The sequence below is a fragment of the Helianthus annuus genome, chromosome 14 (assembly GCF_002127325.2).
Source record: "Helianthus annuus cultivar XRQ/B chromosome 14, HanXRQr2.0-SUNRISE, whole genome shotgun sequence".
Classification (NCBI taxonomy): domain Eukaryota; kingdom Viridiplantae; phylum Streptophyta; class Magnoliopsida; order Asterales; family Asteraceae; genus Helianthus; species Helianthus annuus.
The window spans coordinates 9,361,157-9,377,619 of record NC_035446.2 but is presented as its reverse complement, the minus strand read 5'-3'; the positions used below and the strand labels follow the sequence as shown (position 1 = coordinate 9,377,619).

The following is a 16,463-nucleotide window of genomic DNA, read 5'->3' as shown; positions in this document are numbered from 1 at the left end:
CTACCAACGTTTGGTTGGTAGTCCCGGTCTTTAGCCTTGTTTGCTATTTTATCATTCTATTTAAGCACTTCGCCAAGAAAGTTGAGGCCTTAATAGATCCACCCTTGGATACAACTATGTTGGTTATATTTGGAGTAATTTGACGAAGTAATATGAAACCTTTTTATACAGGTAATACAATAGAACTAAACAAAAATAACAATCTAGCTGGAGACTAGTAATTATTTAGGAACTAATCTTGACCCAGAAGTCCTTTAATGGGGTCATCTTGACGCTCATTAAAAGGAGCTGTGCTGAATGTGTCATGACGCCCATCAAAAGATATGGTGCTAAACGTGTCATCCTCGCTCTCATCATCCAAAGTTGTTGCAATGAATGTGTCATTGTCACGCTCATCAAAAGCTGTTGTGCTGAATGTGTCATGATGCTCGTCAAAAGTTGTTGTGCTGAACGTATCATACTTATAGTTACCTAATTCGCGGTTCGCTCCGGTACGGGTACGCGATTCGCTAGATGTGACGTTTTCGGTATGGGGGGGGGGGGTAGGTTCATTTCGGTACGAACCGGTACAGTGTACCATGGAGTCCGGTTCGGTGTACACAAATAAAACAGAAATTTCAAATTACCAAATTACAAAATTCAAATTACCAAACATAATGTAAACTAGTGAAGATAGAGTGGGTTAAATGTTTAAATACACAAACTACTTTTATACTTTTTATGTAAAAAAAGTACAAGTTTTAGGGTTTAAATGTAAACTAGTAAATATAGAGGGGTTAAATGTTGAAATAACTAAACTTCTTTAAACCCTAAAAAGCCCTAAAACGCCTAGCAGCCTGTCTTTTCTTCTTCATGTTTCTGTCTTCTTCTTCCCTTTCTTCCTGGATTCCGGCTGAAAACAACACTGGCCGTCAGAATTCGTCATATGGAACGCCGAACCTTATCATTCTGGAACACCGAACCTTATCATTTTGGAACGCCATACCTGAGCAACTCGGATCGTCGGACCTAATCAATTTGGATCGCCAGGACGTTCCGGATCGGTAGCGAATTGCGATTGGGTACACCACGATCCAATACGTGGATCGTGGGTACCCTAGCGATTTAGGTAACTATGATCATACTGCTCGTCAAAAGCTGTTGTGCTGAATGCGCCATATTCATGTTCATCCAAAGTTGATGTGTTGAATGTGTCATCACGTTCATCCAAACTTGCTGTGTTGAATGTCTCATCCTCACGATCCGTCAACGCTGAAGTATTAGTGCCATACTCTTTCAAGATTTTAATCATCTTTAATTCAGATTCCACCCCATAGCAGGTGTCAAAACATAATCTTGCGATCTCTCGCATTGGCATTTTTCCATGTCTGAGCAACTTATCATCAGTTATATCGAGTTCCCTTTCATCGAAGATTCGTCTTCCCATTACCACCTCCGCTAATATTACTGTAAAACCTGATAGATCCATCTGAAGGGGCTTCCCTTCTAACAAAGTATGATCGCGAAATTGAGAACGTTTTGTTGTCAGGAAATAAATTTTTAAAAAAAATCTTATTGTAATAAGATTAGCATATGGAAAATGAACTATAAATTAATGTGGAAGTTCATGTCCCCCCCCCCCCCCCCCCCCAATTCTGTCTTCCAATTTTTTAATATTTCTCTTAGAGCATTCACATCCAAGGCATCATATTCTCAGTGTGGTGTTTTTAAAATATAAAAAGTATAAAAAGTGGTTGTGAGTGGAGGAGAGAGAAAATATTACTGTTCATCTGTATATTTGGGGGGACACTGTTCACCCACTATAATTTTTTAATATATATTGAAAGTGGTTGTGAGTGAAGGAGAGAGAAAAATGTAATGATAAAGGTATAAAAATATTATTTAATTGAAAAGGAGAGAGAAAAAGTATTTGTTTTTAGTGGAAATATATTGATATAGGAGTTGTTTTTTAGTGGAATGTATGTATAATTTTAGGGGGTTGGATTATTTATAGTTCTTCTAGATATATATATACAAAACAAAGATGTATTATTTTGTCATGACCTTTAACATGATACAATCGACAACTTTCTTATGACCCTTTTAAAGGTACATTACAACCTGTCAACTTACACATGACATTCATGTTGCAGTTGTATGTTTTTTTAAATGAGTTCATGTTACGCCTGATGTCTTTTGTAGGGAAAAAAAGAAACCCCAAATAGATGCATTTGCCAAAAAGAAAAAAAAAACCCAATCATGTATGGGACTGTGTCAGAAAGGGCAAAGGAACTTACTGGGCGGAGAATTGTGATCACTTAAGTCATCCGTTGTTGTACGTTCGTAAGTTACACCATAATCTGAAAGTTTTGCTACAAAATCCTGCAAATTTATATTTTCTTATCACTAAGATAGCACAGTATGGGTACTTGTCTACAATAGGCAGATACTTATTGAAGAATCAAAGAACTTGAACATCTTGCAAATGGATAAACTCATCCAATATCTGAATGCCTATCATTATAGAATGGGTGATTAGGATTAACCCTTCAAATGAGACTTAAAATGTACAAAACTCGTCATAAATGCTCTAACCTGACTTCACTTATTCACCTTAACTCTTATTCATATCCCCTTCTTTACTCGCTTAAAGCACCGACTCCGGTTATTCTCAAGATTATTATAGCGTATGATATTTAAATTACATCTCAGCAACATAAGGCATTCATGTCGAGCATTGGCACAACGTCATTGTTTTTGTTGTAACAGCAATATGTGTATATTTATGTATTATGGGTTCATTTGAAAGTGGAAACTACAACCGTACTAGATTGTGGTGCTAATCAAAAACTTTTAAAAAATAAGAACTTTGACTGTACCTTATCGAACATTATGCTATGTCGCTCAAGCTGTGGCTTGCTTTTCGGATATGTGCCAAAATAATGATGCATCTTCTGCAAGAATAGAATCCCTCGAGCAACATCAAATGCTATTTGCACTTTCTTAACCAATGGAAGCCGTGCTACAACTCCTAGAATCAATTCAGTTAAGCTTTGTTGTCAATTATATAAATCATAAATGTTTGTTTGATATGTTTAACTAGAGTTACCAAGAAGGAGATCCTCCAAGTTTCCGTTATGCATAAATTCATAAACAAGGAAGAGTTGTTCAGCTTCCATGCAGTATCCAATGAGTTTAACAAGGTTTGGATGATTACATTCTTTCAACATTATCAAATCAAACTGCATTCGAAAAACACGTTTCATAAGTGCATTTTTTTCCCTTAAAAATATATGCAGCAACACCATCTCTTGAAAAAGTAAATGAGGTGTTTTCATTTCAAGAAGCTAAAATGAAAGTGAAGTAATAGATACTTGGCATTTTCAAGACTTACATGTGTGTAAAGATGATATCTCTTAACTGCAACGAGCAAACCAGAATTCCATTCACAGGGAGAATAAGTCAATTTATTGATCCAACCTTTGTAAACCTCTCTTTCAATCCCCTTGTCCATGCATTTGTCTTGAAAGTTTTGTGTAGCATGGTTTAATTCGTCATATGTGAACACATTAATATGTGCCATGTATTTTCCAGGATTTGCTGGTGAACTTGTGCCAATTTGGTCTTAGAGAGTAGACAAAATAACGAAGAGGTGAGTTTTAGTTTATTGCTTAAAAGATTGCAATCGATGGAAAAGTGCTTCGAGCACCCACAAAAACGCTTTTGGGCATTCTTGTCATGTCGCCATGATTTTCTTATTGTTAGACTTGTTATAAAAGATGTTAAACTAACTAGTGGTGGGCCCTGTGTACTTTTAAATATAGAAAATGAGTGGATAAAATTTAAAAATGTGGTGATGATTTGGCATTTTTTAGATTTTCTTATTGGGTGAGTTTTTAGTGTTTTTTTAAGAATGAGTGTTTTTCAAATATGAAAGTTCGCTAGTTTTTTTGTAGGTGGTTTAAAGATTCGCTAAGTACTTCTAGACGTTTTTTAGAAGTTCAAATAAACACTTGGCTTGCATCTATAGCGAACTCATGCAAACTCTAACAATGTTTTTTGCTGTTCACTCATGTGGCAAGCGAACTCAGTGGGTTTGAAGTAAACTCATGCCAACTTTAAAGAGACCCCTTTGATTGAGTTAGCTTCCTAGCCATCATGATCTGAGCGAACTTATTGAGTTCGATTGCCACACTAGTGAACTCCAATAAAACACTTTGAAGGTTTGTGTGAGTTCGCCGTGCATACAAGCGAACGGCCTATTTGTACAAGAAATTCTAAAAAAATGCCTAGAAATACTTAGCTAAATCTTGACCCCCTACTAATTCAAGAACTTCCCCATGGGTAAACGTACAGACAGTACTGTGTCATGAGCATGCTTCAATTTTAAGACTTTTAGTACAAATTATCAGACTCATATGAATTGACATTTGATTTTAAAATTCAGATGGCCCTAACAGATTCACAAATGGGCCAACAGGATAAAGTCTTGCACACAGAATCTAACATTTGAAGTCAAAAGAGTCAGATGGAGATCTGCAGTGGCGAAGCTTGAGATTTCCGACCAGGGGGTCAAAAAAGGATATACCAAAAATTTCTGTAAAACCGGGGGGTCAAAAATGTATATCCCAAAAATTTCTATACGAAAACTATATACTCTCCACTACTGAGCGAAAAGTTCGGGGGGTTCGGCTGCCCCCTCCCGCCCCACAAAGCTATGCCCTTGGAGATCTAACATGTGGAAATAAGTTATAACTAAACGTGTCGTATTTGAACTCTTGAAACTTGATTAATCATGTAAGTATTCAATCATGTAACAGTTAGTTCAAAACTAAAATATTATGAACACAAATATGCACACACAACATTCAAGAAAAGTTAGTCCATACCTGAGTTTTGATTAGTCAAAGAATGAAGATACTTATGAGTCATCCAAGAGAAACCCGGTTTGCCTAATGACTTGCCAGAATTGTCAGATTTCAGCTGTAATTCCAGTATAGCTTGAAGTGAGCCCACGACCTCTCTCATGGTAGGGCGTTGTTTTGGTTTACTGTTCACACAACGATCTGCAATTTGTGCGAACTGTCTTATACATTTGCGGAAAATTGTTCCCGTAATATTAGGATCAACCATTTGACTGAACTTTCTTTCTTTTACATATTTTTGAGCCCATCTTACCAAACTACATTCCTCATCCCCTTTGCTTTTGTCTACTGCAAGCCTTCCGGATAGCAATTCAAATAAAACAACCCCAAATGCGTAAACATCTGTTTTCCTTGATAATTTATGAGTATAGAAATATTCTGGATCTAGATATCCGAAAGTGCCTTTAACACTTGCATCAACAAAGGATGATGATTGATTGATTGGGCCTATTTTGGACAACCCAAAATCCGAAATCTTAGCCACCAAGTTTTTGTCCAAAAGAATGTTTGAACTCTTCACGTCACGGTGTATGATTCCATGTTCAGTGCCAACACCTGTGTGTAGGTAATCCAATCCACACCCAGCACCTATTGCAATTTCCATTCTTTGAATCCAGTTTAAGCAAGTGCTTGCTTTGTGTAGATGATGGTACAGGGTTCCATTCGGCATGTATTCATATACAAGGATCATTTCCTTGTTATCATCACAATAACCAATCAGAGACACCAAATGAGCGTGGCGCAGTTCAGAAAGGGTCTCGATTTCAGCTCTGAACTCATGTTCCCCCTGGATAGACATTGAGTCCAGCCGTTTGATTGCCGCAACATAACCTGCTTCTTCACTAGATATTTGACCTTTGTAAACCTTTCCGAATCCTCCCTGTCCGACGACCAGTTGATCATCAAAGTTATTGGTTGCAGAATGAATCTCTGCTAAAGGAAACCGCTGACATGGCTTTACTACTTGAGTGAAAGATGGCAATTTGTCTCCGTCACTAGTTGCAGAATAGTGCATGATACTGGTTGGTTTCTGATATCCGTGCTAAAACTTTTGAGAAAAAAGGTAAGAGGATAGAGGAAAACATAAGAACAACGAGTTGTCAGTTAAAAATCACATTCAATCTTCAAACATGGTAGGCGCTAGGAAAAGCAAAAAATAAGAGCATCTCCAATAACAACACCTAAAAACACTTAAAAACATGTCCAGTCAGTTGCCACATCAGAAAAACACTTACCCTTCAAAAACATCAAAAACCCACCCAATAAGAAAACACAAAAACACATAAAAACATTGCCACATCATCACCACCTTTTACATATTTAAAGGTTTTTTTTTTTTAATTTATCACCCAACCCCCACCCTTTGGCCCCACCACCTGACAACATGCATCTCAAATATGCATTCTTCACGAAATATGTATCTCAAATATATTGGGAAAAAATGATACCCACAATAGGAACAAATGGATGAGGTGGACAAATGGCAAAAAACAACCCAAAAAAAATGAGCTATTGGAGATGGTCTAATGAATAAAAAACTAATTCCTACTCGACACCGAGCGTTTAACAACTAATATTTACAACAGTATCATATGAATAGTACTCCAGTCACTCCCTTCGTCCCTTCTTCCGGCACTAGTGGGATTTATTAACACATCCTTTTTGGGGTGTTCATCAAATCGAATATCGAATTATTCGAATCGAATTCTTCGAATAATTTTTATTTTTCCTTGAATTCGTATTCGATTCGAATTCGATTAAAACCTATCGAATTCGTATTCGAATAAAAAACCCAATTCGTATTCGATTAAAATTTCGAATTCGAGATTCTTTAAAACATGTAAAAAACTATCAAAATGAAACATAAATTTTAGAGCAACCATAAAGCACGATATCACATTAAAAAGTTTCAAATAAAGTACCATAAGTCTAAAATTCAAAACGAGAAGTCGGGAATAATCACTCCACATTACAAGTTAATATTTTTATGGTTAGAAATCTATTGATAGATTTGTTACTTAGGTTTTACTTATGGGTCATGTAGTGGGTTTGGTAATGGGTAATTTTAATACTTGGAAAAAATTTTGAAAATAATTTATAGTATAGCTTAATAAAAGTTATATATGTATTATATATAAAAATAATAAATAAAAATGTATAATTTTTATTCGAATTTCGAATCGAATCGAATTTGAAATTATAAATTCGTATTCAATTCGTATTCGATTTACTTGACTCGAATTGAATCGAATTCGAATTCTTATAATCGAAGCGAATCCCTGATAATCGAATCGAATTTAAACGAATTTCGAATTTTTCGAATTCGAAACGAATCCTGAACACCCCTACATCCTTTATAGCATTATTCATTATTATATAATTATTTTTTTATTCTTTATCATTGTTTGTTCATATTTGTACTTTTTAGCCTTTCATTCTATATAATACACTCTCCACACATTGCAAATTTGGGCTCGTTGCGAGAAGGAAGATGGGCTCACGAGTTTATTATCAGCAACTCGATTCCCATAAACGATAATCTAACCGCAGCCATTGTCGACATGTATGCGAAATGTGGGAGCATAAACACTGCGTTACAAGTCTTTAATCAAGTCAAACACAAAGTGTTGACCATCACACCGTGGAACGCTATCATATGTGGTTTAGCGATGCACGGTCACGCGAGAACATCGTTAGAAACATTTTCAGACTTGTTGACACGCGGTATCCCGCTTAACTCCATTACATTTATTGGCGTACTTAGCGCGTGTTGTCATGCTGGCTTGGTAGAAGAAGGTGAGACATTTTAGAAGCATGAAAAATGTATATAACATAGAGCCGAACATCAAGCACTATGGTTGTATGGTGGATCTTTTGAGTCGAGCGGGGAGATTGAAAGAAGCGGAGGAGATGATCAACATCATGCCTATGAAGGCGGATGTTGTGATATGGGGCACGTTGTTAGCAGCTTCTAGAACTGTAGGATCGTGAAACGACCTAACGAGTCGATCAGAAAAGTGCTCAGACTGAATCAGAGGCGGAATTCATTGATTCAGTCTTTGTTTAGCTTGTAAAACACTGGAATATCAATTAACTGTCTCTTGTATTGATCACTGAATAATTACAGCCTTGGAGACACCTCGACAACACCTCGGCGTCGGAAAACAAAACTGAACTACTACTTATTGATTCCGCCCCAACTGACCTTTATATAGGCCAAGGGGTTCCGCTTGAACATGCACATGCATTTCAAGCGGAATCAGACAATACATTTCGAGCAGAATCTGCAACAAACTCTTCGAGCGGAATCAGGATATGATGTGATTTCGCTTGAAATGACATTGTGTCATTTCGAGCGGAATCAGCACTAATTCACATATCCTCGATTTCCGTGCACTATACAAACAGCCCTAAACTAAGACTAGAACGAAGATGAAGTCGACATACAACTGCACCAACAGACTCCCCCTTGAATGTTGACGGAATCTTCAGTGAGAGTCTTCAATCGTGACAACTCTTCAATCTTGCTCGGTCTGCATGAATGATATTCCAGGATCTATCTCTTTGGCTCTAACCTCGTCAGACTCCCCCTTTCATAAAGCTGGGATCTCTATCTGGAATTAGCTATCGCCTTGAGACTGCAACCTGAAATTTTCTCCAATAAAACTCTGCAGATGTTCTGAATCATCTCCTGGCTCCTCGTAGCAACAGGATCAGAAACCTTTCTATTTCACCTACACACATATTCTCACCAAAACATAAGTTTTTACTTAAACCAATAAGAAAAACTTACTGATTGAAACTATTCAATCATAATGATTATATCAAGAACCAATTAATAACTCTTGATTAATCAATCTAACTTCATTCTCAAAAATATAGATTTTCCAATTCAAGCACATATTTCCAACCCATAGTTCATCCTGTTTAGCCTTTGAGATTTTGAAACTCAGCTTTTCGTCATCAGTTGTCGAAAATATTTTTGGAATTTTCAAAATATGAAACATAAAGCAAAAACAGAATTTAAATGCAGAAATGAAATATGTACAAACATTATTTTTGTGAGTTTGCAAAAGAGGATCATATCAGCTTTGAGACACATCACAAGCACCGTTAAGCTTTTTAATCGTTTTAAGTTTTAAACAATTCACATAGATTGATGATATTGTTGTCCACATAAACTCAAACTAAAAACTTTCGAAATGCTTACCGATACGTTTATGTATATTAATTTTGCACTAAATTCTTATGGACCCCACGATCTCAGCATATCCCCTCATCATGCAATACACTGACTCAAGTAATGCCTTTAAACTTTGATCAACTGTGATTTGTGAGAAAACAACGTAGAATGTTTAAACATTAACAATCAGGTCGATACTTCCGTATACGCAGAGAAAGTTTAAACACTACGCAGAGAAAGTCCAATGTTTAAACAAAATAAAGAAACTAAAAATAAGTTGAAATTGTTTAGGCTTTGACCACCAGGTCGATACTTCCGTATACGCAGAGGTGATCCAAAGCTTAAAGGAAACACCAAAGAAAATAAAGCAGAACGTTTAGGCACTAACATCCAGGTCGATACTGACGTATACGCAGAGGATGTCCAATGCTTAAACAAAATAAAGAAATAAAACAAGTTTAAATCTTTGCAAAAGAAATACACAATCACAGTGTCATTTTCAGCAAAGTTGTGAAAGCTCACAAACTTAACCAGTTTTTATGCTTTTTGGCATTCAGCGATTGCTGAGCAGGCACACAATCAAGAAGGACAAAACTAAGTACTATGCTTATGATCATGTTTTCCACTAGAACTAGGCTTTTTCTTTATGTTTGTATCGTTATTGCAAATCTACTAGTCTAGCTGAGCCTATCGTCACATCTTTAGTGAGACCGTTTATCACTTTTAGACTTTACATTTCTTTAGCATGCTGTGATAGTCCACTGATTTTCTATCATTTTCTCTTGTTTCAGCAAAACTCATTTTTTTTTAAATTTTTCATGTTTTTGACATTTTCAAATTTTCTAATTTTTTTTTAAATTTTTACTCCCCCTAAAATCAAAATATGTTTCAATTTTGATTTTCTGGGAAAATTTGAAACACACTGTACAAACTTGACAACTTGATGAGAATCACATCAATTCTCCATCCACCTGGCGTAAACAATCAGAACTCCCCCTTACAACAAACTATTTTCCCATTATGATTTCAAAACACTTAAGTTTGTTTTAATTAAAGTGGTTTTTCCGGAAAAAAATTAGTTTGTTTACCAAACATTTATAGGTTCGGGGTCACTTCATCACTTTGTTCTTTTCAAACACATGAAAGATTTATCATTTCCGGATTTAAACCTCAACACCACTTGTAGAAAATCAAGTACAATTTAATGTCCTTGATTAACCACTTGTTGATCGAAATTTCACAGAAGTGAATTTCTCAAGAAATTTGCCGATTCATGTTCCACGATTACCAACTTGGGAACTCCGGCAAGTCAGGTTTTTCTATTTAAACATATTCACCCAAGCCTGACGGTCCTTGGGTGATTTCGAATTCTTGTTCAACAATGGTGGAAAATTTTCATCATCCATTGTTAAACCTGAATTCTCCTTTTTTTACCTCAACACATGGCTCTTCTGGCTTTACCATACCAGAATCATTGCCTGAATGTGGCTTGTCTGACTTGATGAGCCAGATTCATTGCCGACACATGGCTCCTTTGTTTCCGAAGAAACAGATTCATCGCCAACTATTTTCTTTATCTTCTTTCTCTCTTCTGTCCTCAGATTTGTATCTGATGAATCCGTTTTGCTAGATTTGTCATTCTTTGGAGAGCAAGACGATTTATCAGAACTTTTATCTGTTTTACCAGTTGTATCCGAGGACAAAATCTTCTCGAGATACTCTCTGGGCTTCTTCCTCTTCTTCCTCAGTCTGTCTTTCTGCCCCTGAGAAAGCTTCACTTTCTTTTCTTGAACTTTAGGTTCTTGAACCTTCTGTTCTTTGGGCTTGACAGTGACTGGTTTTTTGCCAATTTTTGAGAATTAGCCCTCAATTTGTCATTTGATCTCCTTGGGCAATCTCTGGCAATGTGACCTATGATATTGCAGTTAAAGCATCTTCTCGTCTCAAAACTCCAACTCTGGTAGTTAACAGCAATGTGTCCTTTCACACCACAAGTGTAACACACTCTGTTATCATACCATTTACCACTTTCACACCAGATGCTCAGATTATAGCATTGTTTGGCTCTGTGGTAATCATCATTCCTCCTAAAAACTGAATTTGGCTTTGAAGCACTGTGGTCAAACCTGCACCACTCATCACCAACTATTTTGAGTTTTGATTTTTTATTTTTTGTGATTTTTGATTGTGATTGGATGATTGATCTGATGAACTTTTATTTTCTTTTTGAACAATTTTTTTTATTTTTCATTTTTTTCTTTGAATCTGCATTCTTTTCCAAAGGTTTCTGCTTTGAACATTCACCTTTTTCTGTAGAATGCAAATTCGTTTTCTGAAATTTTTCTTTTAATTTCAAAAATAATTTCCTTTTTTTCAATTTTTTCATTTTCATCATCAGATTTTTCATCACAATCTTCAATTTTGACTTTGTCAAAATTTGTGACATTGTCACTTATTGGAACAAAATTGATCGGTTTTGGACAGGGGAAATCTGAAGAAGTCGCAATACCTTTCAATTTCTTTTCAAGTTCATCAATTTTGGCTCTCAAATTCTCAGCTTCATTTTCAAGCTGAGATATTCTTTCAAGATGAGACTTGATAATCTTTTCATTTTCAATTTTAATGTTTTCAAGAACAAATTTTTCATTTTTCAAAATTTCTATCTGTTCTTGAAATTTAGTTTCATTTGCTTTTAAATTTTTGTTCTCCAGTTTTATCCGAAAATCTTCATTTTCTGAAGATTTCTTTTTGCTTTCAGATTCCTTTTCTTTCTCTATCAAAGCTTTGTTTTCTAATGTCAAACTGTTCAAACTATTTAACAGTTTAACATTTTCATCTTTCAGCTTCTCACAATTTTTCTGCAAAATAAGAATCTGTTTATCATCAGCTTGCTTCTCATTTTTCAACTTTTTGACTTCCAATGTCAAACTTTCCGCATTTTTCAAGAGTTTGCCATTGTCAGCTTCAAGTTTATCACATTTAGAACACACTGATGCAGAACTTGAAGATTCATTCTTCACAGATTCTTCATTCTTTGAAATCTCCTTTGTCTCTGTCTTGTATGTCCCTGCACAAAAAATTTTAACAAAATAAAGAGGATTTAAATTTGTATCAATGTAACATCCCCTTTTAAAGTCATATTTCATGTTCCGTTGTGCAGCAAAACACATACAGATTCTTTTATCAATTTCAGTAATCACATCCAAATTGATTTTATCTAGATTTCCCAAATTCAATTCATCTAGATTCCCTTTGATTTTATTCATCAATGTTTTCTTCTTATCAGAATTTTCATAACTATGCGTTTGAAGTTTATTGATGAAATCAGATGGATGTAATTTTGAAAATTTAGGCTCTTGTTTTAATTTTTTAATACATCATCCCATTCGGCAAGTAAAGCATCTGCAAACTTTGATACCTTTTCAGCATCTGTCAATTTTATCTCAAACATTTTTAATTTGTCTATTAAGTGATCAAATCTTCTTTCCATCTCTTTCACTGTCTCATCCTTTTGACATGCAAAATTTTTAAGTCTAAGCATCTAAATCTTCTTATCATCTTGTTCATATATGCTCATTCTATACCAACCATAACCACTATTTAACCTTTCAATAAAATCATTTTCCTTTTCGTCAAACATTTCTGCCATATTTCAAATAATCCAGACAAGCTTTCTCACAAAACAACCTGTCAAGCGAAATTAGAGTTTTCAAGTAGAAAACCTTTTGGAGCGGAATCACACCTATGAACAAAATGATTGATTTCGCTTGAAAGTGTTTAAAGCGGAATCAACACAATTGTTTCAAGCGGAATGGTAAGTCTCGAGCGGAATCAGGATGATTCACTCGAGCGGAATCACAGCCCAAACTGATTCAAGCGGAATTAGCACTTGGAGCGGAATCACAGATAAATCTCGAGCGGAATCACAAACTTCGAGCGGAATAACTGATTCCGCTTCAAATGCTTGAGCGGAATTAGAACCTTAGACACCAAACACTTGATTTCGCTTGAAATTCAAGCGGAATCACCAAACCCTTCGTTCGAGCGGAATTAGATTCTAGGCCATTTTTAACCACTTTTAAGCTCTATTTTAAGTTGAAAGTCTCAAGGGTTTGTTAAATGTCAATTTACACAATATGTCAAAAATTTGGCCGATTTTAACCGTGAGAATTTGAACAATTAAGAAAAGAAGGTGTAAGAATCAGAATTTTCCAGCGAAAACGAGCTAAACGGTAAGAACTCTTCCTCCTGAGCTCTGATACCACATGTAGGATCGTGAAACGACCTAACGAGTCAATCAGAAGAGTGCTCAGACTGAATCAGAGGTGGAATTCATTGATTCAGTCTTTGTTTAGCTTGTAAAAAACACTGGAATATCAATTAACTGTCTCTTGTATTGATCACTGAACAATTACAGCCTTGGAGACACCTCGACAGCACCTAGGCGTCGGAAAACAAAACTGAACTACTACTTATTAATTCCACCCCAACTGACCTTTATATAGGCCAAGGGGTTCCGCTTGAACATGCACATGCATTTCAAGCGGAATCAGACAATACATTTCGAGCGGAATATGCAACAAACTCTTCGAGCGGAATCAGGATATGATGTGATTTCGCTTGAAATGACATTGTGTCATTTCGAGCGGAATCAGCACTAATTCACATATCCTCGATTTTTGTGCACTATACAAACAGCCCTAAACTAAGACTCGAACGAAGATAAAGTCGATAGACAACTGCACCAACAAGAACGTATGGTAATGTAGAAATTGGAGAAAAAGCGGCTGAAAATTTGGCGAATGCAGAACCGTCACACGGTCCAGGTAGAATTTTGCTTTCGAATCTTTATGTAGATGCAGGGCGGTTGGATGATGCAGCCTTTGTAAGACATGAAATGCAAACTTGAAAATTAACCAGGTCGTTTGGTTATATATAGTGGTGTAATATGACCCGATAATGTGATTTTTAAACGTTTTTTTAAACATTTTTTTATTTTTTACAGCGCTTATTTTACTGCTTGTTTAATTGACTTTATTTTTTACAACAATGGAAATATGTTAACATGGATATATATGATATTTGACATGCTGATCACCCACCCAGCCCGACCGCCCATTTTGCCACGTCTTATTTATTATGGGTCAGGTCAAAAATACTTGTACACACTTGTTCTTGTTAGGACTTGAACCCACAACCTCTTCATTGTTACGCCACCTTTGGTACGGCTAGGTGAAAGGCCTGTTGGTAGGTTCAAGACATTGTTAATACATTTTGTGCGACTTTCGATGTGGTTGACCTAGATAACCCATTTGACATTCTTTTAGCTAAATTTAGAATTTTACCCGTTTGACCCATGAGTGGTCCCAATCCGAACCAGTTTCAACCTAAATTGATTTAGGCCCAAAACCGATTTGTGCAGTTCTGTTCCACCCTTATGTTCTTCCTAGGTCGTGTCCGTTTTATTGAATTTTAGAGTAAGCTAAATGTCTGATACAAGAAATGATTTTATTATATAAGTTTATATAATCGGATGTGTCTAAAAATGAAAATCCAGCCTTTTAAGGATTTCATGATGAAAGTTATGCGGAGCTAACCAAATGATGTCATGCGTCTACCGAATTCAAGCTATTATGGCGTTTATCTTGCTTTATTGGCACTTCCCGACGAAAATTACAGCGGCCAAGTATGGAAACAACTAAAATGATATATGTGTCCATGAATATCACACTTTGCAGGGACATCCATAGGAAAATGACACCGCATAAAAATAAAGAACATTTGAAAATTTAGAAGCATTCCATTATCATCTTCTAGAATTTAAATCCCTGCATAAAAAATAAACAACATTTGAAAATTTAGAAAATGATTGGAGATTTAAGAAAATGATTAAATTAGGATCAAACATCTAGTTACCTCATGTTGTTTGGTTTTTATAAAGGAGTTAAGGTCTTCCTTTAAATAACCCCTTCCAAAAGTTGTATCAATTATGTTTAGTGTTGGAGTAGCCACATGTCTCTTGCTGAAAATCTTTATTTCTGGACATTCCTTGATTTTTAGAGTATGTAATGATGGCCATGACTTCTTCCTCCTCCTCCTCCTTCTCCTCATCTTCGTCTTCGTCTTCGTCTTCCTCTTCCTCCTTCCTCCTTCCTCCTTCCTCCTTCCTCCTTCCTGCTTCCTGCTTCCTGCTTCCTGCTTCCTGCTTCCTGCTTTCTGTTTCTTTCTGTTTCTTTCTGCTTCTTTCTGCTCCTTCTGCTCCTTCTGCACCTGTTCCTCCTTCTCCTGCTCCTCCTGCTCCTCCTGCTCCTCCTCCTCCTCCTTCTTCTCCTTCTTCTTCTTCTTCTTCTTCTTCAACCTTGATGATTACCTCAAGGTGTTTGCAATTAAATATATGTAGGTCTTGGAGTTGAAGTAGACTCAACCTTGACGATTACCTCAAGGTGTTCGCAATTTCTTCTTCTTCTTCTTCTCCTTCTTCTCCTTCTCCTCCTTCTCCTCCTTCTCCTTCTCCTCCTCCTCCTCCTTCTCCTTCTTCTTCTTCTTCTTCTTCTTCTTCTTCTTCTTCTTCTTCTCCTTCAACCTTGACGATTACCTCAAGGTGTTCGCAATTAAATATATGTAGGTCTTGGAGTTGAAGTAGACTCAACCTTGACGATTACCTCAAGGTGTTCGCAATTAAATATATGTAGGTCTTGGAGTTGAAGTAGACTACCAACCATGGAAGTAGTAAATACATGTTTTAAACTCTTACACATATCAATAGAGAGTGTTGTTAGGTTTGGAAACTCCAATGCATGATGATTGCTCTGCCATATATACTTGAGACCCGATAGACCCTTTAACTCCACTTGTGTTAGGTTTGGAATTTTAACAACAGTTTGAGTTTGTGATTCACTATCTACTTCAAACACCTCCTCTACAAAAGGACAATCTTCTATATGAATCCTTTCCAGCTTTTGCAGTTGTAGCAACTCCTTCGCGGGAACAATGTTTTTACTTTCACCCTCCCAACCAAAACCAACATCTATGTCGATCAAATTATGAAAAGACCAAGGTAATCTCTCCAAACTAGTAGAGCACAAGCTTCACTCTAAACCTGCTAACAGGGTCTGCAAGGCGAAGATTATTGTACATATAAGAAAACACAAGGAGGCCCATTCAACAACATTGGCCACACCTATGTGATTGACTTCATCACTGGAGTGGGACATATATTGCAAACAAACATATAAAAGAAAAAAAAAATACACTTCACATAAAGATAAAAAAGTATAGGACAATTATTATGTAGTAAAACCCATTGCCTAATAATAGTTTTCTATTTTATATATTTTATTCCCTTATAACTTTTAACATATAATAATTTATAAAAT

General features: G+C 36.1%; 1 protein-coding gene across 1 annotated transcript; it reads right to left on the bottom strand.

Moving 5' to 3' along the window:
- Positions 1-685: 685 nt before the first annotated feature.
- LOC110908059 (putative proline-rich receptor-like protein kinase PERK11) lies at positions 686-6,027 on the bottom strand. The gene is made up of 6 exons (XM_022152964.2): positions 4,869-6,027; positions 3,374-3,603; positions 3,089-3,221; positions 2,859-3,010; positions 2,277-2,361; positions 686-1,485 (listed from the first exon to the last, which is right to left on the bottom strand). The coding sequence occupies exons 1-6, from the start codon at positions 5,917-5,919 to the stop codon at positions 1,097-1,099; spliced, it is 2,040 nt and encodes a 679-aa protein (XP_022008656.1). The 5' UTR covers positions 5,920-6,027; the 3' UTR covers positions 686-1,096.
- Between the last annotated feature and the right edge of the window lie 10,436 nt (positions 6,028-16,463).